This window comes from Rhinatrema bivittatum, unplaced genomic scaffold (genome assembly GCF_901001135.1).
Source record: "Rhinatrema bivittatum unplaced genomic scaffold, aRhiBiv1.1, whole genome shotgun sequence".
Taxonomy (NCBI): Eukaryota; Metazoa; Chordata; class Amphibia; order Gymnophiona; family Rhinatrematidae; genus Rhinatrema; species Rhinatrema bivittatum.
Window position 1 is genome coordinate 43005 of NW_021820795.1, and position 24113 is coordinate 67117.

Here is a 24113-nt window from a genome sequence, read left to right on the forward strand (position 1 = left end):
TTGTGAGCTGCTTTTATTGTAAGCTCGATCGCATTACAATTTCTCAAGGTGCCTTTGCAAGACTGAGCCCCAACATCATAAAATAGTTTGTGAAACCTTTGGTCTTGTGAAGTCTGAAGCCAGCGGTTTTGATAAGAACGCAGTCTCCCATGGTATTTCTTCTGCTTTCTTGCCTTCCTGCTTCATTTCTCTTTTTTCTCTCTATCTCCCTCCCCCTTCTCCCACCTTTGTTTGAACATGAAGCCTCATGCATTATCAGTTCTTACAGTATATCTCTGTTCCCTTACGTACCCAGATCAGTCCAGACTTCTGAGTTTATTCCTCCGTGCCAGCAGGTGGCGACAGAGAAAGTAAAGCTGACACTGCTTCCTGTACCCTGGTCCACCTGCAGTTCCTCAGTATTTCTCTGTCTCCAGCAGATGGTGGCTGGTGCATGAACCTGCAGTTTTAGTCTGCTCAGTATTTTTTTTTTCTTTGAGCCTTTCTTCTGGGGTTCCTAGCGAGGGATCCCTGCCCTGTTTGGTTGAGGCGGACAGGCTGGGGCTTGGCGGGACCCTTTTGTATGCCCGGTCCAGGGGTAGCCATCGGGTGCACATCTGGTGGTCCAGATCCCTCCCCTCACAAGGTCACTTGTGACTTTTTCTTTGGCTCTTTTAGCTGCTCTCACTTTGCCTTTTCCCTCTCCTTTTCTTAATTTGCTGAATTAATCTGGACATCTCTCTTCAGTGTTAGGAGACGGGAACAACAGTGAGGCTGATCAAAGATTAAAAAAAAAAGAAAGGGAAGCAGGCAGGAGGCAGCGGTAAGGACGGCTCTCTCTCTCTCTCTCTCTTCCGCACCCCTGTGCGTTGCTTTCCCCTAGCTCCCCTTTTTTTGGCTCGTTTTTTTCTCTGCCCTCCTGCGGTTCGATGATGAGGGGATCAATCAGCCGTGCGTGGGGAGCAGCTCCTGCATGGCTGAATCGCCATGGACTTTATGCGGCTTGTATCCTGGGGGGCCCTCCGATCTCCCACTCCCCACGAAAAGGAGGAAATCAGTGCTAGGGTGGCCGCCCCGACTTAAGTAAATTTGAGCACCTCTGACCGTGTACAACCCCCTGTTCCCTGTACGTACCCGGATCAGTCCAGACCGTGGGTTATGTCCCCAATCCAGCAGATGGAGTCAGCCCAAAGCTTCGAGGGGGCGTCACCTTAAGTACTACTACCCCTTCTGCAGGAGTTCAGTATCTTCTGACTCCAGCAGATGCGAGTAGGGGAATCTGGGCTTGCTCCCGATTGCCTATAACCTTTTTTCTTTTGCGTCCCTTGTTTGGGGCTTTATGCTCTGTAGATTTGGTTAGCTTGTTTGTTTGGATCAAGTTGTGCTTCAAAAAAAACAAAAAAACCCAAAGTTGATTGCTTAATTGGAGAGGCGTGGCTTCCTTATTGTTCTCTGTCTCTCTCTTTCCTCTTTCCCGGCGCTAGTCGTTGCTTCACCGGGGTAAGTGAGATTTCTTTTTCGGCTGTTATCTTCTTTTGCAGCTAGGTTGGACGCGGCTGCCGGGGGACCGGCCTCCCAGCGTCTTCGCCCTCTCCCGCGGCCATTTTGCGGCTCCACGTGGGCTGCAGCGGGGAGAGGGGTGATCGTCTTCAGCGGGTCGCGCGGCCAGGAAGGCCCCCCCGCGGCGCCGTTTTTGTCTTCGGCGGGTAGCGCAGGCCATCCGGGCCCCCCCGCAGCGGCGCTCCGTCTCGCGGCCCCCCCCCCCCCCCCCCCCGGGATTACCAGGGTGTTCTTGGCTGCCGGGGACTGTTTTCGCTCGCGGTCTCGATGCCGCGGCCGGCGCATTGCTCGGCCTGCGGCGAGCCTGGATCGCGCGTGTCAAGGGAGGGAATCTGTGCTCGGTGCCTCCCAAGGGGGGAAGGCACGTCTCGGCCCCTCACTCATCGTCCCCCTCTGGCAGCCTTGCCCGGGCGGCGTGGGCCGGCCCCTCCCCCATTCCTGGCGGGAACGGCGGCCATCTTGCATGCGCTGCGCCCTGAAGGAGCCCAGGCAGCGCGGGGGGACGAGGAAGCTTCAGAGGGCTCTCCCCCGAGGTTACTACCGGAGACAGACCCGGAGGAAGGCCCGCAGGGGCAGGGTCCCCCGGGGCCCCCACCCGCGGAGGTCCCCCCGATTAGGCCGGGGTTTTCCCCGGAGTTTATCCGTCTGATGCACACAGCTTACCTGCAGGACCTGTCATGGTAGTCGTGGCGGCTGCCCTTCGGAAGGAGGGTATTCTAGTTCATCCTTATTTGGACGACTGGCTCATCCGGGCGAAGTCTTTTCGGCATGGCCAGGCGGCAGTGTCCAGGGTGATAGAGTTTCTGCAGTCCCTGGGATGGGTGGTGAACTTCTCCAAGAGCTCCCTCGTGCCTTCGCAGCGCTTGGACTTCTTGGGGGCGACCTTCGACACCCGTCTGGGCGTGGTTTTTCTACGACAGGACAAGGCACACTCCCTGCGGGAGCACATACAGCGGTTTTCTGCATTACCAGCTCCCACCTCCTGGGACTATCTGCAGCTCCTGGGGGTGATGGGTTCCACCATCGACATGGTTCCTTGGGCATTTGCGCACCTCCGGCCGCTGCAAAGAGCACTTCTATCCCGTTGGAAACCACTTTCGCAGGACTACCAGGTGATACTCCCGCTGCCCCAGTTTGCACGGAGCAGCTTGGACTGGTGGATGGTCCCGGAGATCTACCAAATTGGGTAGTGGTAACCACCGACGCCAGTCTCGTAGGCTGGGGGGCAGTCTCCGACCGCAGCGCCACGCAGGGGACGTGGTCCGCGGAGGAGTCGACGTGGTCCATCAATCGTCTGGAGACCAGAGCGGTCAGGCTGGCGCTTCTCCACTTCCTGCCACTCCTTTGGAATCGGGAAGTCAGAATCTTATCGGACAACGCGACTACGGTGGCCTACATCAACCGACAGGGCGGCACTCGCAGCCCGCAGGTCGTGCTCGAGGCGGCGATGCTGATGCAGTGGGCGGAACGGCATCTGGCCCGTCTGGCGGCCTCGCACATCGCGGGCGTGGACAACGTCCAGGCGGATTTCCTCAGTCGCCAGCTCCTGGATCCCGGAGAGTGGTCCCTCTCCGACGAGGCCATGCAGCTGCTCGTTCGGCGGTGGGGCTCCCCCCACCTGGATCTTATGGCGTCCGCCCAAAACACCAAGGCTCCTCGTTTCTTCAGTCGCCGGAGAGAACGGGGGGCGGAGGGCGTCGATGCTCTCGCTCTCCCGTGGCCGGCCGATCTGCTTCTATACGCGTTCCCCCCGTGGCCACTGGTGGGAAGGCTACTACGACGGATAGAGGCTCATCGAGGGACTGTCATCTTCGTCGCGCCAGAGTGGCCAAGACGACCTTGGTTTGCGGACCTCCTTCACCTAGTAATCGACGGACCCATCCGGCTGGGACATCTGCCCCGCCTCCTACACCAGGGACCGGTATTTTTCGACCAGGCAGAACTCTTCTGTCTTGCGGCCTGGCTTTTGAGAGGCGTCGCCTTCGACGACGGGGATACCCGGAGGCGGTAGTGTCCACGCTGCTGCGTTCTCGGAAGACTTCGACGTCGGTGGCCTATGTGCGAGTCTGGAAGGTGTTCGAGCTGTGGTGTACCGGCCTGAACACAAGACCCTCGGAGGCGTCTGTCCCTCAGATCCTCCAGTTCCTACAAGCGGGGGTGGACAAGGGGCTCGCTTACAACTCACTTCGGGTTCAAGTGGCCGCTCTTGGCTCCCTCCTGCGTGACGGAGGATCTCTGTGGCAACACCCGGACATCGCCCGTTTTCTCAAGGGGGTCAAGCATTTGCGGCCTCCATTGCGGGACCCTTGTCCCTCTTGGAGTCTCAATCTGGTACTGCGTTCCATGTCAGGACCTCCATTTGAACCGCTGCGGAATGCGACGATCAAGGATCTCACTCTCAAGGCGGTGTTCCTGGTGGCCATCTGCTCCGCTCGGCGTATTTCGGAGCTGCAGGCTCTGTCGTGTAGAGAGCCTTATCTCCGGTTCTCCGATTCGGGAGTTTCACTTCGTACTGTGCCCTCCTTCCTTCCGAAGGTGGTGTCCGCGTTCCATGTGAATCAGACGGTGGAACTTCCATCTTTCTCTTCGTCGGAGCCGCGGTCTCTCCATCTCCTTGACGTCAAGCGCACTCTGCGGCTCTACCTGGAGGCTACGAATGATTTCCGGACTTCTGACCATCTCTTCGTCCTTTGGTCCGGTCCCCGGAAGGGATCTCAGGCCTCGAAGACGACCATTGCCAGATGGCTGAAGGCCGGCATTGCCGCCTCCTACATTGGGGTGGGGCGGACTCCCCCACCCGGCATTGTAGCGCATTCTACACGCTCTCAGGCGGCCTCTGGGCGGAGAGCCGCTCGGTATCTTCGCAAGAAATCTGTAGAGCGGCCACCTGGAAATCGTTGCACACGTTCTCGAGACACTATAGATTACATCTCGCCTCGTCCGTCCATGGACACTTTGGCGAACAGGTTCTACGAGCAGGCCTCGCAGGACCCCACCCGGGTTAGGGAAGCTTGGGTACATCCCACGGTCTGGACTGATCCTGGTACGTACAGGGAAAAGAAAATTATTACTTACCTGCTAATTTTCGTTCCTGTAGTACCATGGATCAGTCCAGACGCCCACCGCTTTTGGGTTCTACTCCTGCTCGGCTGTATGCGGATGCTGATTCTGTTCAGCTGTTCCTCCTGTTACAGTAGTGCCCTTACTGCTGTTGTTTTTACGTGTTTCCAGTTTTTGTCACTGCTTGTCACCGTTCTCTTGGAGGTGGACACGCCATGTTCGTGCCCTCCCACCCGTTGGTGGGACGGTTCCAGTTTCCTCTATTAACATTCAGCGGCTTATTGTTGCCGTCTTGTTTCAACTTGATCCAAGCAGGGGGTTTCTGTTTACTCGGGCTTTGATATACTCGATACTGAACTCCTGCAGTAGTACTTAAGGTGACGCCCGAAGCTTAAGTACTACTACCCCCTCTGATCCATGGTACTACAGGAACGAAAATTAGCAGGTAAGTAATAATTTTCTTTTCCCATAACCGCAGGAACGGCGGCCATTTTGGAATTCTCGGCAGTCATGCCTGCTCTTTCAGGGCCCGATGGGGATTTCCCTCCTACGCTTTCCTCGGTCCACCCAGGTCCTGTTGTGGGACAGAGGGTGCCATGGGTCAGGGTCCCCCATCTGCGGCTGGGGAGTTGTGGCTGCAGGCTTTTCCCGTGGCCCCTTGGCCCTTCTCGCCCGAATTCATCCTGCTGCTGCACAAGGCCTATTTGGCACAGCAGGAAGGACTTGCTTTTCAGCAGGGGGGGTCAGAACCCTCCCGCTTTGTCCCCCGGATCAGCCACGGAGCCAGTCGGGCCTGGGCTGTCGCGGGATGCTTCAGGCAATAAAGTTTTTTTTTTTTTGGTTTTTTTTTGTGTGTTCCCTGTACGTACCCGGATCAGTCCAGACTCCTGGGTTTTGCCCCCCCCCCCCCCCCCAGCAGTTATCAAAACAAACTCCGCCTATAAATAGGCTGGTGCCACCTACAGTCCGGCAGTATTCTTCTGTCTCCAGCAGATGGGAGAGGTGCCAAGCTTACAGTCTGGGCTGTGTGCCTAAGTTGATTATCTTGTGTTTAGTTAGTTTAGGGGTCTTTTTCGTCCTGGATATTCTAAGACACGGCTACGCGTTAGAATTTGCTCGGCCACTAAGAGACAGGTTCCTCTTCTTCTCTCCATGTGGCCCAGTCCAGAAACAACTCATAGTCCGGCAGACACTCGACAGGCTTCTGGCTCTCGGAGCGATTCGTCCAGTCCGTGTCTCCCCCCGGAAGTAGGCTGGGGACATTATTCGGTATATTTCGTAGTCCCCAAGAAGGAAGGTTCCTTCCGCCCGATCTTGGATCTCTATGGTCAACAGGGCCCTCAAGATTCCCCACTCTCGGATGGAAACCTTGCGCTCCGTGATAGTGGCGGTACACTCCTGAGAATTTTTGGTCTCCCTGGATCTGATGGAAGCTTATCTACACATTCCCATTCTCCAAGCGCACAAGCGTTTTCTGAGATTCAAGATTCTGGGACAGCATTTCCAGTTCCAGGCTCTACCCTTTGGTCTTGCGACCACTGCTCGAACTTTCACGAAGGTGATGATAGTAGTAGCTGCCGCTCTCCGGAGGGAAGGGAGTCTTGGTGCACCCATACCTGGAATACTGGCTCATTCGGGCAAAGTCCTGAGCCCAGTGCCACCGGGCGGTCGAAAAGGTGTTTACGCTTCTTCACTCCCTTGGTTGGGTGGTCAACTTCGCCAAGAGCATGTCAGTCTCTGGACTTCCTGGGGGCGCATTTCGACACAGGGCTCATACACTCATAGCTCAGATACAGCGATTCATCGGTCTTTCACTTCCAACGGCGTGGGATTACCTCCAGGTCCTGGGATCCATGGCTTCCACCATCGATTTGGTCCCCTGGGCATTTGTACATATGCGTCCCTTACAGTGCGCCTTGCTTTCCCGCTGGAAGCCGGTGTCTCGGGACTTCCACGCCATCCTTCCTCTCCCGCAGGGAGCCAAGGAGAGTCTCTCATGGTGGTTCAACCTGTCTCATCTTCTCCAGGGTGTTCCTTTGTGAGTAGTGTGTCAGATGAGTTCTGCACAAGGGAAGTGGACACCGTCCCAAGCAACTTGGCCGATCATTCACTTGGAGACCAGAGCAGTGCATCTGGCATTGAAACGCTTCCTACCTCTCGTCCATCGTGCAGTCCATATACTCTCAGACAATGCGACCACTGTGGTCTACATCAATTGCCAAGGGGGCATGAGGAGCCGGCATGTCTCTCGGGAGACAGACAGGTTGATGGCGTGGGCGGAGACTCATCTCTCCCGCCTAGCGTCTACGCTTGCGATGTGGGAAGCCGGCTTTCTCAGTCATCAACATCTAGATCCCGGAGAGTGGGAATTCCCAGAGGCGGTGAATCTCCTGTTCCACAGATGGGGGACCCCCTATCTGGGTCTAATGGCAACCTCCCGGAATGCCAAGACAGCTTGGTTCTTCAGTCGCAGAAGAGAGTACGGCGCAGAGGGAGTGGATGCCTTAGTCCTCCCCTGGCCCTGTCACGTTCTCCTCTACGTGTTTCCCCCTTGGCCTCTGGTGGGCAAGGTGCTCCGGAGAATAGAGTCCCACCAGGGTCCGGTAATGCTGGTGGCGCCGGAATGGCCTCGTCGTCCGTGGTTTGCAGACTTGATCAACCTCGCAGTGGACGGACCTCTTCGTCTGGGTCACCTTCCACGCTTGCTGCATCAGGATCCGGTATCTTTCGCCCAGGCCGATCACTTCTGTCTTGCAGCCTGGCTTTTGAGAGGCGCCGGCTGAGATGGCGTGGATACCCAGAGGCCATTATATTGACCCTCCTCAAGGCTAGAAAGACGTCTACCTCCATCTCCTATATCATGTCTAAAATCAGGGTATGGAAAGTTTGTGTTTTTTGTTTTTTTGTTTTGAGAACTGGTGTGCCTCCATACCTGTGTGGCCACGGACCGCCTCGGTGGCTCAGATCCTATCTTTTCTTCAACAGGGACGGGACAAGGGTCTGGCCTACAACTCGCTGAGAGTGCAAGTCTTTGCCCTAGGCTCTCTACTTCATCAATGAGAGGGAACTTCCCTCTCCTCTCACCCGGATATCATCCGATTCCTCAGGGGGGTGAAGCACGTGAAACCCCCAGTCCATGCTCTGTATCCTTCGTGGAGTCTCAATCTCGTTCTCCAAATTTTGGTCGGTTCCACCCTTTGAACGCATGCGTTCCACGACCTTCAAGATATCACGTTCAAGACGGTTTTCCTGGTAGCTATCTGTTCTGCCCGCAGAATCTCGGAGCTTCAAGCTCTGGGTAAATGTATCATCGGGACACGCTAGAGAGATAAAGTTCCTGGATGGAATAAATGATAGCTTTATGGAGCAATTGGTTGAGGAACCGACGAGAGAGGGAGCAATTTTAGATCTAATTCTCAGTGGAGAACAGGATTTAGTGAGAGAGGTGTAACGGTGGTAGGGCCGCTTGGCAATAGTGATCATAATATGATCAAATTTGATTTAATGACTGGAAGGGGGACAGTAAGCAAATCCACGGCTCTCGTGCTAAACTTTCAAAAGGGAAGCTTTGAGAAAATGAGAAAAATAGAAAAAAACTGAAAGGAGCAGCTATAAAAGTAAAAAGTGTGCAAGAGGCATGGCCATTGTTAAAATAAATAAATAAATAAAAAATACCATCCTAGAAGCACAATCCAGATGTATTCCACACATGAAGAAAGGTGGAAAGAAGGCAAAACGATTACCGGCATGGTTAAAAGGGGAGGTGAAAAAAGCTATTTTAGCCAAAAGATCTTTATTCAAAAACTGGAAGAAGGATCCAACAGAAGAAAATAGGATAATGCGTAAACGTTGGCAAGTTAAATGGAAGACATTGATAAGACAGGCTAAGAGAGAATTTGAAAAGAAGTTGGCCATAGAGGCAACAACTCACAGTAAAAACATTTTTAAATATATCTAAAGCAGAAAGCCTGTGAGGGAGTCAGTTGGACCGTTAGATGATGGAGGGGTTAAAGGGACACTTAGAGAAGATAAGGCCATCGCAGAAAGATTAAATGATTTCTTTTCTTCGGTGTTTACTGAAGAAGATGTTGGGAAGGTACCCGTACTGGAGAAGGTTTTCATGGGTAATGATTCAGATGGACTGAATCAAATCACGGTGAACCTAGAAGATGTGGTAGGCCTGATTGACAAACTGAAGAGTAGTAAATCACCTGGACCGGATGGTATACACCCCAGAGTTCTGAAGGAACTAAAAAATGAAATTTCAGACCTATTAGTAAACATTTGTAACTTATCTTTAAAATCATCCATTGTACCTGAAGACTGGAGGACAATATTTAAAAAGGGCTCCAGGGGCGATCCAGGAAACTACAGACCAGTTAGCCTGACTTCAGTGCCAGGAAAAATAGTGGAAAGTGTTCTAAACATCAAAATCACAGAACATATAGAAAGACATGGTTTAATGGAACAAAGTCAGCATGGCTTTACCCAGGGCAAGTCTTGCCTCACAAATCTGCTTCACTTTTTTGAAGGAGTTAATAAACATATGGATAAAGGTGAACCGGTAGATGTAGTGTACTTGGATTTTCAGAAGGCGTTTGACAAAGTTCCTCATGAGAGGCTTCTAGGAAAAGTAAAAAGTCATGGGATAGGTGGCGATGTCCTTTCGTGGATTGCAAACTGGCTAAAAGACAGGAAACAGAGAGTAGGATTAAATGGGCAATTTTCTCAGTGGAAGGGAGTGGGCAGTGGAGTGCCTCAGGGATCTGTATTGGGACCCTTACTTTTCAATATATTTATAAATGATCTGGAAAGAAATACGATGAGTGAGATAATCAAATTTGCAGATGACACAAAATTGTTCAGAGTAGTTAAATCACAAGCAGATTGTGATAAATTGCAGGAAGACCTTGTGAGACTGGAAAATTGGGCATCGAAATGGCAGATGAAATTTAATGTGGATAAGTGCAAGGTGACGCATATAGGGAAAAATAACCCATACTATGGTTACAATATGTTAGGTTCCATATTAGGTGCTACAACCCAAGAAAGTGCCCCTCACTCATGGAGTCCCACAAGGTTCTTCCCTATCATCAACCCTCTTCAACATATATCTCATCCCACTATGCAAATACCTATCAGAGGCAAACCTCACCTACTTTGTCTATGCAGACGACATACAAATATTACTCCCCATAAACAACTCCATTCAACTCACTATGGAAAAATGGAACAAACTCAGCTCAAACTTATCCCATTTACTATCTCAATTATCACTATGTCTCAACCAAGCCAAAACAGAAATCATTCACATCCACGATGACCATCCCTCCTATCCACTCAAGTGCACCCCCTCTGACCACCCAGGAAACTCAATCAACCCGGGAGTGCCACAAATCTCACAAACCTCACTCACGCCGTCCACAAGAAACCTAGGCGTAACAATTGACAGCCAACTCAACTTTAAACGACACATCTCCAATACAATCAAAGATGGATTCTTCAAACTGCAGACATTAAAAAAACTCAAACCCCTTCTCCAAGAGCACGATTTCAGAACAGTCCTCCAATCAATTATCTTGTCAAGACTCGACTACTGCAACTCCCTCCTCCTCGGACTACCAGAAATACACATCAAACCCCTCCAAGTTCTACAGAACGCTGCCGCCAGAATCATCTCTAACAACAAAAAATCCCCTCACATCACAACCCACGCTCAAAGAACTCCACTGGCTACCCATTACACAAAGAATCCAGTATAAAACCCTCACCCTCATGCACAAAAAAATAAACAACAACAAAATGGACTGGCTAAACAACGGAATACAACCTTACCCTACTCAAAGAACTCTCAGATCCACCAACACTGGACTCCTAGCCGTCCCCAATCTCAAAGCTGCACACCTCAACGTCACCCGCAAACGAGCCATAACAATAGCGGGCCCCACCTTATGGAACACCCTCCCCACCTGTCTCAGAAACGAACCTTCACTGCAAGTCTTCAAAAAACACCTCAAAACATGGCTATTTTTAAAAGCTTTCCCACCCGACACATAACCCGCCCAATTCGCACCATCCACTCCATGCCCCCTCCACAAGCATCTCGCCCCACACCTTCCCTCCCTACACAAGCATCTCCCACCACCCTTTCCCTCCCTATCACTACCTTCCTCCCACTCATCCCTTCCTCTCCCCTACCCCCTCTACACTCCCTGCTCTCCTTACCATAATTTATCCTCATCAACAAGCCAGTTATGTATATATGTTATATACTATAGTCTAATGTTCCATGTACTCCTGTTAGTTCTGTTACAACTTGTTATATTTATTACCATGTTATAATGTAAAATATTCTTGTTATATTTATTACCATGTTATAATGTAAAATATTCTTATATCTATTTAATACCATGTTATAATGTAAAATAGGGCTGTTACCACCCTATTCCTTTAGTTATCTGGAAACCGATGTGATATCTCGATCGAATGTCGGTATACAAAAGAAATAAATAAATAAATAAATAAATAGCTGTCATAGTGGATAACACATTGAAATCGTCGGTACAGTGTGCTGCGGCAGTCAAAAAAGCAAACAGAATGTTGGGAATTATTAGAAAGGGAATGGTGAATAAAACGGAAAATGTCATAATGCCTCTGTATCGCTCCATGGTGAGACCGCACCTTGAATACTGTGTATAATTGTGGTCGCCGCATCTCAAAAAAGATATAATTGCGATGGAGAAGGTACAGAGAAGGGCAAGCAAAATAAGGGGAATGGAACAGCTCCCCTATGAGGAAAGACTAAAGAGGTTAGGACTTTTCAGCTTGGAGAAGAGACGGCTGAGGGGGGGATATGATAGAGGTGTTTAAAATCATGAGAGGTCTAGAACGGGTAGATGTGAATCGGTTATTTACTCTTTTGGATAATAGAAAGACTAGGGGGCACTCCATGAAGTTAGCATGTGGCACATTTAAAACTAATCGGAGAAAGTTCTTTTTCACTCGACACACAATTAAACTCTGGAATTTGTTGCCAGAGGATGTGGTTAGTGCAGTTAGTGTAGCTGTGTTTAAAAAAGGATTGGATAAGTTCTTGGAGGAGAAGTCCATTACCTGCTATTAAGTTCACTTAGAGAATAGCCACTGCCATTAGCAATGGTAACATGGAATGGACTTAGCTTTTGGGTACTTGCCAGGTTCTTATGGCCTGGTTTGGCCTCTGTTGGAAACAGGATGCTGGGCTTGATGGACCCTTGGTCTGACCCAGTATGGCATGTTCTTATGTTCTTATGTTCTAAGGTGGATGCAGCCTTTAGGGTAAACATTTGTAAGGCAGCCCTATCTTTTTCTCAACCACAATAATTGGGTTTTCTGGACTGGTCTAGAAGGATGATAAGGAGAAATGTAGTCTTGTCTGTTTCCTTTCCTTGAATCCTGCTAGACCAATCCAAGACCCATTCTGGAAGTCAATTGACTGCAGTTCGCTGTTTTGTTCCTTTATAACTTCTGGGAACTTGAAGCTCTCCTCTCTCTGCCACCTTGGGACTAGTCGGATCATCTTTGGTTCTTATTATGCTGGAGTGTTGAGAGAGAGGTTCATGTTTGTATGGGGTATTTACTTCATTGCTTTGACATAAGGATATTGATAGGACTCTGTACTGCTCCAATACTAATAGCAGTGATGAGGTTACTGAAAAAATGTTGTTCTGGCTCCATCTGCGGGCATAGCTGGACTGGTCTGGCAGGATTCAAGCAAAGAATATTAACAGGTAAGACTAAATTTCTCCTTCTGCCCTCTTTCTTCAGGCTTAGAGCAAACAATCCCAAGTACTACAGGAATGGGAACTAGGAAGGTGGATAGGAGTGTCCTTCGATGAATTAGTGGGGAGCAGCATCAGGGCGCAAAGATTTCTGGCAGCTATTAAAAGGCCAAAATTAGGTTTGGTTACTTCATAAGCCAATAATGGATAAGTGGGGCTACAGGACGTTCTCATTTCTTCCTGCTTGCCCGCTGCCACAGCAGATTCCCTCCCCCCTTATTATTTTCACATGTTGCCTGTTCCTCTTGTGTGCAGTCTTTTCGAGGGCCATGACCTTATTTAACGTTTTTTTCTGCCTTGTTCTTGGACGTGTTAGCGGGATGTGAAGGAAGCCTGCCTGATGCGCTTTCTGTTCCTGAAAAGCCTCCACGATGACAGCGTGGCAGGAAACCTCCAGTAAGGCTCTGAGCACCCTATTCTGCCTTTTTCAGACCAATGTGTTGAGTAAATGTGATTTCTCTCCCTTTATGCGCCTGTCCTCTCTCTCTCTTAGTGGCAGTGTGAGTGAGGAGCTGCGCAGAACGTCGCACCATCAGTGGCTGAGCGTGGTGGAGGTAAGGCCGCTCATGCAGAGTGGTCCTTATGCTTGGGGCTGTAGATGGGTTGAATGCTTTTGTAGCTAGAAGTATGGATCTTTGCATGGGCTGTGGGAGCACACCTGGGCCAGCTTTATCAGTTTATTAAATCAGCATGTAATGTGCACAGATCAAATGTAAAAAAGTGCACTTTGTGAGAGTAGCTGCATTTGTCCATGTTCACAAAAGTACATGCATTTCCTATGTGCATTTGTCCATGTGCACAAAAGTACATGCATTTCATATGTGCATTTGTCCATGTGCACAAAGGTACATGCATTTCATATGTGCATGTTAAAGGGCAGGTATTTTGTCTGTGTGTTTATGTGCAAAGTACGTGTATGCTAAGTTCACACAGGGCGCTTATCCTGGGAAAGAAGTCCTAAGAGGGAAAAGAGAATGCAGCTTTCTAACAGTGGTTCCCTTGTGCCTAGAACATCCTGAGCACCCACCCACCCAACCACATCTTGGCGGCCTTGGAGCACCTAACACGGCAGAACACATTGGAGGTTCACAATCTCACATCCAACATGGACATTGATCATGACATCCAGGCCCTCAAGTAGGTGCTATTTATCTCGGAGATGGGAATAATCACAGGGCGGGGGGATATTTACATGCCTGCTGTGCGGGGGTGGGGTTAGCCACCTTTAAGCAGAGGTGGAGATGCTGAACACTTTGCAGGTTAATAAGAAACAGCTGAACATTAAGAGGGGCATAAAGTTGGCAAAAAAGTGCATCAATTACACCTGTTTTCAAAGTGAGCTTGCATGTGTAAATTCACTTTGAAAATTGCCCCATCAAAACTACCTGCACACAATTGTGCATGCAAAACTTCCAGAAACATAACCCAGGCTCAGCAGCCTTTGTCCAAAGGCACAGAATACAAAAATCAGCCAGGCAAATTGTACTACACCAGAGCTCAATTTATGTGTCTACGTGCCTGAATCTGGATTTTAAGTTTGCTCATCTTTCCAAATCCAAGCTGAAGGCGTTACATTCAGGTTCTCTAGGTATTTCCTTGCCCCAGAGAGCTTAGTCTAAGGCAATGGAGGGTGAAGTTTGAGGTCACAAGGAGTGTGGGATTTGAACCCTGGCTTTGCTCATTCTCGGTCTTCTGCTCTAAACACTAGGCAGCTACTTCATGCCTACAGTTTGGTGTGTAGGTTATTAAATTGCATTTTGGTGTATTAAGGTGTACGTGGTGGCTTTGTGCACAGGAAGTCTGAATTAAAAAGGAGATTTGGAAGAAGGAAGGCCATACAGGGAGGAGTAAAAGAGTACACGAGATATATAGTGGCACACAAGCACCTAATGCTAAGCAAGAGGAGTGGATCAGAGAAATGAAATAGATTTTGTGAGGTTTCCAATAGTTGTCTCACTGTACTGCTTGTGCTGTAATTCTGTTTCTTCAGATTTCGGTTTCAAAGTTCACACTTGGAAGATGTCTCGGAGACAACAGGTGCTCTGCCATCTGTCCGCTGTTTGATACAGGTTAGTACATGGCTGCCTTTCTCCTGGAGAAGGGGTGTGGCATGAGTGAACCCCCGGGGCTGCCGCTGCCCCAGCAGTCAGTGTCTCTGACTGCTGGGGCTACACAGTACTCCAGGCCTCACCTGGAGTACTGTGTTCAGTTCTGGAGACCGTATCTACAAAGAGACAAAGACAAGATGGAAGCGGTACAGAGAAGGGCGACCAGGAAGGTGGAGGATCTTCATCGGATGACGTACGAGGAGAGATTGAAGAATCTAAATATGTACACCCTGGAGGAAAGGAGGAGCAGAGGTGATATGATACAGACTTTCAGATACTTGAAAGGTTTTAATGATCCAAAGACAACGACAAACCTATTCCGTAGGAAAAAAATCAGCAGAACCAGGGGTCACGAATTGAAGCTCCAGGGAGGAAGATTCAGAACCAATGTCGGGAAGTATTTCTTCACGGAGAGGGTGGTGGATGCCTGGAATGCCCTTCCGGAGGAAGTGGTGAAGACCAGAACTGTGAAGGACTTCAAAGGGGCGTGGGATAAACACTGTGGATCCATAAATTCAAGAGGCCGCCAATGAAGAGTGGGTGACTCGCCAGAATGATGGCTACTGCCTGGAGACAATACCCTTATTCAATAAACATACACATGCTTACTGTGACTCCAACATCGCTCTAAGCTTCAACAGCAAGAGGAAATGTGAAAAAAGGATTTGCGCTCACAAAGAGGGGAGTAGCTGGCTTGTTACGGCGGTTACTACCCCAAATCAAATAAGCCTGATACTTCACTTTCAATGCATATCCAGCATAGCTCTCTGCTTCAACGGCAGGGGAAAAGAAAAACAACCAATAAGGGCTGTATAACATAGTCTGGGTAAAACAAATAAGCATGGGTGTAGCTTGCTTATTGCGGCGGTTACTACCCCTACTACCCCTAACTAATCAAGCTAGACATTTCACTTGGATGCAGCTCCATCACTGCTCTCTACATTAATGGTGGGGGTGGAAGGGAAATAGAACCAAGAGCTAAGAGAAACAGATAAGTATGAGAGAAAAAATGTGTGAGGCTTGCTGGGCAGACTGGATGGGCCGTTTGGTCGTCTTCTGCCGTCATTTCTATGTTTCTATGTTTCTGTGCTTCACCCACTGCAGGAAGGATGGACTGCATGTGAGAAGCTCTGGGTGCAGCAACACCCGCTGCAGGTCCAGGTCACGAATCTCTCAGCACAGCTGGCATCTGTGGTGCAGGAGACCCACCAGCTTCTCTCCAGTGGTTCTGAGGAGTCAATCCTTGCCAGGTAAACACCAGGATGGACTCCCTCACACTTGTTAGCTGCTTTATTGGTGTCATGAAAGCCATTCTCTTTTCTGCACTCTGAAAGCCTTAAAAGATAGGTTTCTAACTGTAGTAATGAAATTCCCTTATAATTTGCAAATTGCTAGAGTAGGTGAACCAAAGTTTGTGGGGGTGTAGGCACTTGCAGAGGGATCTGAATTTTGATGTTACAGTCCATGAGTCGTCAGCAGGGGAAGATTTGCACCAAAGAAATTCATGCATGGCACTTTAAACTTACCAGACCTCCAGCATCATTGGGTCTGTTGCACCAAAACTTCAGAGATCTGCCTAGGGACTAGGGATGTTTCGGTGCAAGGATTTGTGGGTCAGTCCCTACTTCTGCTGATTTTCTGTTTGATTCCCTCCTTCATGGTGTACAGCCCAGTGAATTCAGTCTGTTCCAGAGTTACCAGAAATTTAGGTCCTCCATTATTACAGTTCAAAGCTTGGATTTTTTTTTTTCTTCCACTGCGGTGGGAATACTATACTGTTGATCTTCATAGTCTTCCTATGGGCTTTAGCTTCACTAGGAACTGGGTATATGTTTTACTAAGCCTCCTGCAGCACTGTCTCCTCAACTCCTGCAATGTGCTGCTTCTTAGCACACCACCTTTACTTATTTATTTATTTAAAGGCTTTTATATACTCATGTTCATGTACTGGTACATATCACGTCGGTTTACATAGAACCAAAGTTGGAAATTACATTGAACAAGAGGTTACAAATAACAGGGCAAATAACAGGGCTAACTTGTAAGAGATTATAGAAAAGGTGAGAACGATTTAAAATTATTATTACAAAAAACACATAGTAAGTAACAGTCAAGCTCGGATTACCGAAAGCCTTCTTAAGCCAGGGTGCATATTTTAGTCCAATTAACTTGCGAAATTATGGTTACGGCATCATATATTTGGCGTGGAGTAAGAAAAGCGTGAATCGGAGACCTTTAAGTGAATGCCTTTGTGAAAAGCCAAGTTTTGAGCTTCTTTTTGAACGTTCGACAACAAGTTTCTAGACTAAGGTCCGTGGGGAGAGTATTCCAGTGAGAGGGGCTGGCGGTCGAGAATGCTCGTTTCTTGAGCAGTGACTTGGCTGGAGATGCATATAAGGTGCCTAAGTAGCTGGTTCTGATAGGTCTCAGTGAAGCGTGAGGACGAAGTGGGTCGCTTAGATCTAGCGAAGTTTGGGAATGAATGGTCTTGTGGGTTATGGCTAGTACTTTGAAAATGATTCTAGATTTAATAGGGAGCTAGTGTAGGTTTTTTAAAATAGGTGTGATGTGATCTCGTCTACTAGAGTTGGTTAGAATCCTGGCTGCTGAGTTCTGCAACATTTGTAGTGGTTTGGTGGTGATAGCTGGGAGGCCAATCAGCAGCGAGTTGCAATAATCAATTTTTGAAAATAGAATTGTTTGGAGGACTGTTCTAAAGTCCTGAAAATGGAGGAGAGGTTTCAGCCTTTTCAATATGTGTAGTTTGTGAAAGCATTCCTTCGTTGTGTTTTTGACAAATTGTTTGAGATTCAGTCTCTTGTCGATAGTGACTCCTAGGTCTCTTACGTGTGTGGGGGAGATCCTTAGCGGTGTGACTAGATTGTTGGTAGCCTGAAAGTTGTCATCCAAAGTGAATAGCATGAGTTCCGTTTTTGAAATATTGAGCACCAAGTTGAGGCTAGTGAGGAGTGAGTTTATGGACTGTAGACAATTGTTCCAGAAGTTGATGGTGTTGGAGATAGATTCAGTGACTGGCAACAGGATCTGGACGTCGTCGGCGTATATGACGTGTGTGATCTTTAGATTTGAGAGCAGATGACATAGGGGGAGGAGATAGATGTTAAACAGGGTTGGGGAAAGGGAGGATCCTTGAGGGACTCCTAGAGAGGACTTGACCGGGTGAGAGTCCTTGTTACTAATTCTGACCTTGTATGTCCTGTTAAGGAATGATCTGAACCATTCAAGGGCTGAACCTGAGATGCCTATGTCTGAGAGTTGGGAGATGAGGATAGAGTGATTTACGGTGTCAAATGATGCTGATATATCGAAGTGCCAGGAGGTAGGGGGTCTTTTTCTCCAGTCCGGAGAGGACTCTGTCTGTCAATGAGATTAATAGAGATTCCATACTGAGGGATTTGCGGAATCCAAATTGGGCTGTTGTGAGGATCTTGTGGTCTTCTAGGAATTCCGACAACTGTTTGTTAACAATTCTCTCCATAAGTTTGGTGACAAACGGTAGGTTGGCGTTGGGGCGAAAATTGGCCGGGTCTGCTGGGTTCAGGTTGGGTTTCTTGAGGAGAGGTTTGAGGGTTGCTATTTTCAGAGTGTCTGGTACTGATCTTTGGATTAGTGAACGGTTGATGATCTCTGCTAAGGGCTTCGCAATGATGTTTGGGATGGTGAGTAGTAATTTAGATGGAATGGCATCTATCGGATGAGTGGAGGGTTTCATCTTTTTGAGAATCGATTCAATTTCGAGTGAGGAAGTGGGTTCGAAGGATTCTAGTTTTGCTTTCTGGCTGAAGGAGGGGGAGAGGAAAGCAGGAGGTTCTATATTATTCGTTGCCAGAGGTGCTATTAGCTTAAGGATTTTGTTTTCGAAGAATTGTGCAAGTTCAGTGCATCTGGATTGAACTTGATCGTCAGGGATAACTGGTGAGGTGGGTTTTGTGAGCTCTGAGACATATGAAAACAGTGCTTTAGCATAGAAGGAAAAATTGTGAATTTTGTGGGCATAATAATCTCTTTGTGCGAAGGATGTTATTTCTATAACTGTGCATGAGGGTTTTGTACTCATTTAGTGTATCGTTGGATGTTCTTTTTTTCTCCATTCTAGTTTGGTGTTTAGTTCTTGATTGAACCATGGTTTTTTGTTTTTACAGGATGGGTTGAGCTCTTTAGTTTTTAAGGGGCATATTTTTTCTGCCACCTTGTTTGTGATGTTATGCCATGTAGAGATGGCTGTTTCTGCGTCGGAAAGGTCAAGGTTAATAAGTTCCGATGAAAGGTGAGAGGTAAGGTCTTCCATGGAGCAGGAGTTCCTGTAGTGAATTGTGGTCTTGGTGATTGGTGCTACCTTCTTCAGTCTCCATTCTCTCGAACTGAACACACTGGCCCCACCTCCAGAGCATATTTGTAAAATGTTAAATGAGACTCAGCCACTAGTGCAGGGGTGGCCAACTCCAATCCTCAAGAGCCACAAACAGGCCAGGTTCCTGTTCGTACTAAAGATCAGTCCAGACAAGTGGGTTTTGCATCCCTACCAGCAGATGGAGGCAGAGAACAAGAACTTTGAGGCAATGCTACAAATCAGAGAGTGCCATTTGCAATTCCTCAGTATTTCTCTGTCTCCATCAAATGGTAGAAGTGCAAACTTGCAGTCTTGAGTGAGAGCAGTTTAAAAAAAAAAAAAAAAAAAAAAAAAGGGTAGAAGAGATTTTTGCAGAGACAGAATTCACTTCAAGTGGTCCCTGAGGTGTTAAGTACCTTTACCATCCCTAGATAAGCACAAGGACGCGGAAGAGTCCTGCCTCCTCCATCATTTGAATGTCAGTAGACTTTTGACGCAGTATCTAAAAGTTCCTGTACGTACCCGGATCAGTCCAAACTCCAGGGTTTTGCCTCCCTTCCAGCAGATGGAGACAGAAGTTTTAACAAACTCTGCCCTATACCCTGAGGTGCCACCTACAGCCTGTCAGTATTTCTCTGTCTCCAGCAGATGGTGGAGGTGCAAAACCTACAGTCTGTTCTGATTACCTAGTAAACAAAAAAAGAGAGAGAGGTTAGAAGTGTAGGAATTTTAAGGTTTGTGTTCCTTTAAATTCTAATTCCCTGTACGTACCGGATCAGTCCAGACTCCTGGGTTGTGCCTCCGCACCAGCAGATGGAGACAGAGCCAAACTTGTCAGGCTCCCCCTATATATACCAGGGTGCCACCCACAGCCTGTCAGTATAACTCTGTCTCCAGCAGATGGTCAGATGCCTACCCACAGTCTTGCCTGATTCAGTTAGGTGGTAGTGTATAGGTGTAAGGCGGCTAGTTTTAGGCTTTTGTCTCTTCCCTCTCCTTGTGGTAAAGTTAAAAAAAAAAAAAAAAAATTGGTTGCAGGTTCTCCAGAGGATCGGGCCTGAGCCTCCCAGGGGGTTGCTAAGTCCCGAGGGGGCCATCCCCCCGGTAGTAGGCTGCTGTGGCCAAGGGTCGAGGACCCTGCAGGTGAGAACCGGCCCAGCCGAGGTGATACCAGGGAGCCCGGCTCACTCACCCCAACCAGGCCGCTTCAGTACTCGCCGGGGGACAGCGTCGTGTTGCTTTTTCAAAAAAAAAAATAAAAAAATTTTGAGGTAAGTTCTCGCGGCGGCGGCTCGGCGGCGCGGTTTGATTGTGTTTGTCGGCTCCTTCTTCCCTGATCGCCGCGGTCGGCTCCTTCCTCCCTGATCGCCGCAGTTTCCGGTGAGTTGATTTAAAAAAAAAAAAAAGACATTTTGATTTTTAGAGGCTTTCAGTTTATTTTCAGTTCGGGGGCGCAGACCGGCCCGGCCTGCCGCGTGGCGCGGCCTGTCGGGGGCGCGGACCGGCCCGGCCTGCCGCGTGGCGCGGCCTGCAGAACGGCGCGCGGGTCTCACGGGAGAGTTCTCGCTCCCTAGGCGGCGCGGTTTGACCTGGCCTGCCGCGTGGTGCGGCCTGGGTGGCCTGCGGGGCGGCGCGCGCGGCTCACAGTGGTGAGGGGGCAAGAGGAGGTGCGGCCTGGGCGGCCTGCGGGTCGGCGCACGCACGTGGAGCTGGGTCCATCGGGGGACGCGCGAACGGGTGCTCGGTAGGCTGATCGGGATGCCGGTCGCGCTGGGGGCCCCTCCCACGGCGTTACCGCAGTGGCTACAGGCAGAGGCAGCATAAGACGCCATCTTAGCCGGTCGCCCTGGTTGGCTCGCCATCCTCCCTCTCTCTCTCTCTCTCTCTCTCTCTCTCTCCCCATAGCACACGGGACGGAGACTGTGTGTACGCCCGCGGGCCCTTCGGGGGAGGGAGCAGAGAGCATCTCAGGTTCCAAAAAGAGCAGTGGCTCGGTGCTAGGGCTGCATCGCATGCAGAAGGTGTGCTCAATTCAGCTACTTGGGGATGCTACCTAAGTCGGATACCTCCCGCTTTTATTTTGCCCATACTACGTAGGGCTGGCGGAGGCCTTAGGTCTCGCAGGCGTACAGCAGGAGAGGCCTGGGGGCCACTGCGGGATCTTTGCGGGCAAGGCAGGCTCGGAGGGCCCTCCCGCCACATGACACCTCGGCTTCCTTAGAGGACACGTCGGAACAGGAGGTTTTGGAGAGCCTGTCCCCACCCCCGAGGGGGCTAGAGGTAGACGGAGCCATGCCGCCAGGGTCTCTTCCATAGGGCCGATCTTAGACCCTTCATACCAGCGGGCCTGGAGCACTTAGGGATTCTCCTGAGAAGTCTAGGCTCGCTCCCATGGACCTGGAGGACGTCTGGGAAGTCCTGCGAGCTCCCAGGGTGGACGCAGACGTGGCAGCGGTCATGAAGCGCCCAACCATACCGGTCCTACGGCTCTGTAGGGTCTTCAGGATAGGTTCTGGAGGGTCTTCAGGATCGAAAGTCGGAGATCCAATTGAAGAAGATCCCTGAGGTCTCGGCCCTAGGGGTTCTGGACAGCATTTGGCAGTATTTGTCAAGAGCCGGTCTAGGCTAGGTCCTACGACTTCTGGCCAATGAGGGCCAGTCGGAAGAGGAGGCTCGCCAGGCGGACACCGAGAGCCGGTAATGGTCTACAGTGCAGGTGCCCGGTATGATCGTCTGCGGACCTCGGCACGCTCCGTGGCTGCTACGGGCTCGACGAGTCGATTGCTGTCGGTGCAGGATGAGTCGGCGGATGGTGCGCCCGGGTCCATGCCGGGGTCCTTCAAGGAGAAGCTGCGGTTCGGGAAGGAGTTGGAGAAGATGGTTTAACTTCGATGGAAGTTAGTCCCGCCCCAGGTCATCCTTCTAATCCAGCCCTAAACTGGTGGGCTCGTGCCCAGGGGCTCCTTCCCCTCGGTCCCCCGGACATCAGGAGACTCTGTTTGGCTCTCTTCTCAGAGGAATGGGCCAGGGTCACGTCAGAGCGCGGAGTACTGCCGGTAGTCAAACACCGTACGGGGACGCAGACAAACACCGAGCGGTCCAGTGGACCTTGCAAAGATGGTTCGATCTGGGAGCAGTGGGGCCGGTCCCGCATCAGGAGCGGGGAAACGGACATTTCTCCACTTCCTTTGTAGTTCCATAGCAGGAAAGACACTTCTGGCCCATACCAGATCGCAAGTGGGTCAACAGATGGCGGCGTCTCCCGTTCTTCGTAAGAGGGCGCCATGGCTGGACGGGAGTTCCCGGCATCCCTGAATCTCCCGGAGGCTTATCTGCGTGGCGGGTCCAGTGCAGATCTCCAGAAACATCTCCGGTTCTTCGTCGGGGAGGACAGGCGTGCAGTGTCCAGCCTTGAGGACTATTACCAGGGGCATAGTGGTCGTAGCGGCACAGCCGCGGAGGGAGGACCACTGTTACCCTTGTACCTGGACGGTTGACTCTTCTGTCGCAGTCGGAGCCCCTCTGTGGGGTCGCCATCACTAGCGACTGCAGTGGCAAACGTCACGAGGAGTCCTCTCGTTCCCGGTCAATCACGGGAGTTCTCTAAGAGCGTTGTTCGATACTACCCAGGGAACGGTATTCCGTTCGTCGGAGTGGGGCCACACTTGATCCATCACAATCCGCTTTGCTCTCCCGATGGAGCCCAGTGTCGGTACAGTCCTTCTCCCGTCACCATGGACAAAGCCAGAATGGACGGGGCTCACCACAGATGCAAGTTTCGTTGCTCTGGGGTTGGAAGGCTGTTCAGGACCGTTGGGCTGCTTCCGAGTCGCATCAGCCGATCTATGGAGAGTCGGTCCGGGTCCTCTCAGACAACGCGACAACGGTGATCTCAGCATTAGGCACTGGGGATCCAGAAGTCAGGTGGTGGTCTTCGAGGCTAGTAGCCTGCGGCAGTAGATGGAGTGCCACCTGCTGCGCTTAGCGGCGTCTCGCGTAACAAGGGTCGGCGACATTCAGGCGGATTTCAGGCGCCAGTGTAGGTCCAGGAGAATGATTTCTGACAGCAGGGCCTCCCATCTCATCTGCGTCACATGGGACACGCCGGCCAGGGACCTGAGGGCGATGTTCCAGACTTGGCCCGCCGGAGGGAAAAAAGGGTCAAGAGGAGTAGATGCCCTAACGTTGCCGTGGTCCACGAGGATTCTTCGGTACGTCTCCCTCCTTGGCCTCTGATCAGCGGAATCCTTCGGCGCCTGGAGTTCTATCCATCCACGGTGGTTAGAGTACCTCCTGGGTGGCCAGGAAGGCCCTAGTTGCCTATTTCCTCGACCTGGCGGTGGAGGGACCGGGGTGCTTGCCGTGTCTTCCGGTTTCCTCCTCCAGACTCCTATGTGTTTTCGATCAGGTAGATCACTTGAGCGGGCGGCATGGTTTTTGAATGGCATCGCATAAGGGGGCAAAGGCTACTTTGCCGCGATGGTACCGCCTTTCTGAGATCACGGAAGGAGTCAACTTGCTTGACGTGGTGTGCGTTTGCAATATCTTCGATTCCTGGTTCGTTTAACAGTCGATCCCCGTTACTCGGGCTTCCGTTTTCAGCTATTTGCCTTCTACACCGTGGTTTGACACTCGGTCTATCCTGTGGCTATCCTGGGGTTACCTAAGGGTTCAGGTAGCGGTTCTCGGTGAAGTTCGGGAGTTATTGTTATTGAAGAGAGATTTTAGCGGTACGACCGGTTTGGACCCGGGTCCCGGAGGGGCGGATCACTTGCGGATACCTTGAAGGTTCAGTGTCCTTCCTGGTTTTGGAGTGTGATCCTCGTAGCCCTGAGTGCTCCTCCCTTCACACTATTTCAAACAGGCAACCTTCAGGTCCTTCAGTGGAAGACAGTGTTCTGGGTGGCGGTTGCGTCTGCCAGAGGAGTGTCAGGGGTTTTAGGCCCTATTTTGCAGGGAATTTTCTTGCGAATACTGGAAGCCGGGGAGACGCTGCGGGGGGGGACGCTACGCATGGTTCCCTTATTTCTCCCACAGGTGGTATTCTCCTTGCACCGGGACGTGGAACTTCCTTCCTTCAGGATCTCTAGGGATCGGAGCCATCGGCAAGCGATCTGAGGACGTGGAAGTGCGCGAATATTTTTCCGCCGGTAGTGGGGGGTGTCAAATATACTCACCCCTTTTTGGTTTGTCAGGGCCACAGGAGGAGTAATAGGGCCTCCAAGGCTACCCTGG

The 24113-nt window shown here is 50.4% G+C and overlaps 1 protein-coding gene across 2 annotated transcripts in view; it reads left to right on the top strand.

Annotated features, from left to right (window-relative positions):
* LOC115082140 (HAUS augmin-like complex subunit 5) overlaps window positions 1–24113 on the top strand; it is a 95676-nt gene that overhangs the window by 34677 nt on the left and 36886 nt on the right. For both annotated transcript variants that reach the window (XM_029586398.1, XM_029586399.1), the window contains exons 8-12: window positions 12736–12815; window positions 12913–12973; window positions 13429–13556; window positions 14410–14488; window positions 15632–15777. In XM_029586398.1, coding sequence (XP_029442258.1) covers window positions 12736–12815; window positions 12913–12973; window positions 13429–13556; window positions 14410–14488; window positions 15632–15777 — 494 coding nt within the window. The remainder of the gene's footprint in view (window positions 1–12735; window positions 12816–12912; window positions 12974–13428; window positions 13557–14409; window positions 14489–15631; window positions 15778–24113) is intronic.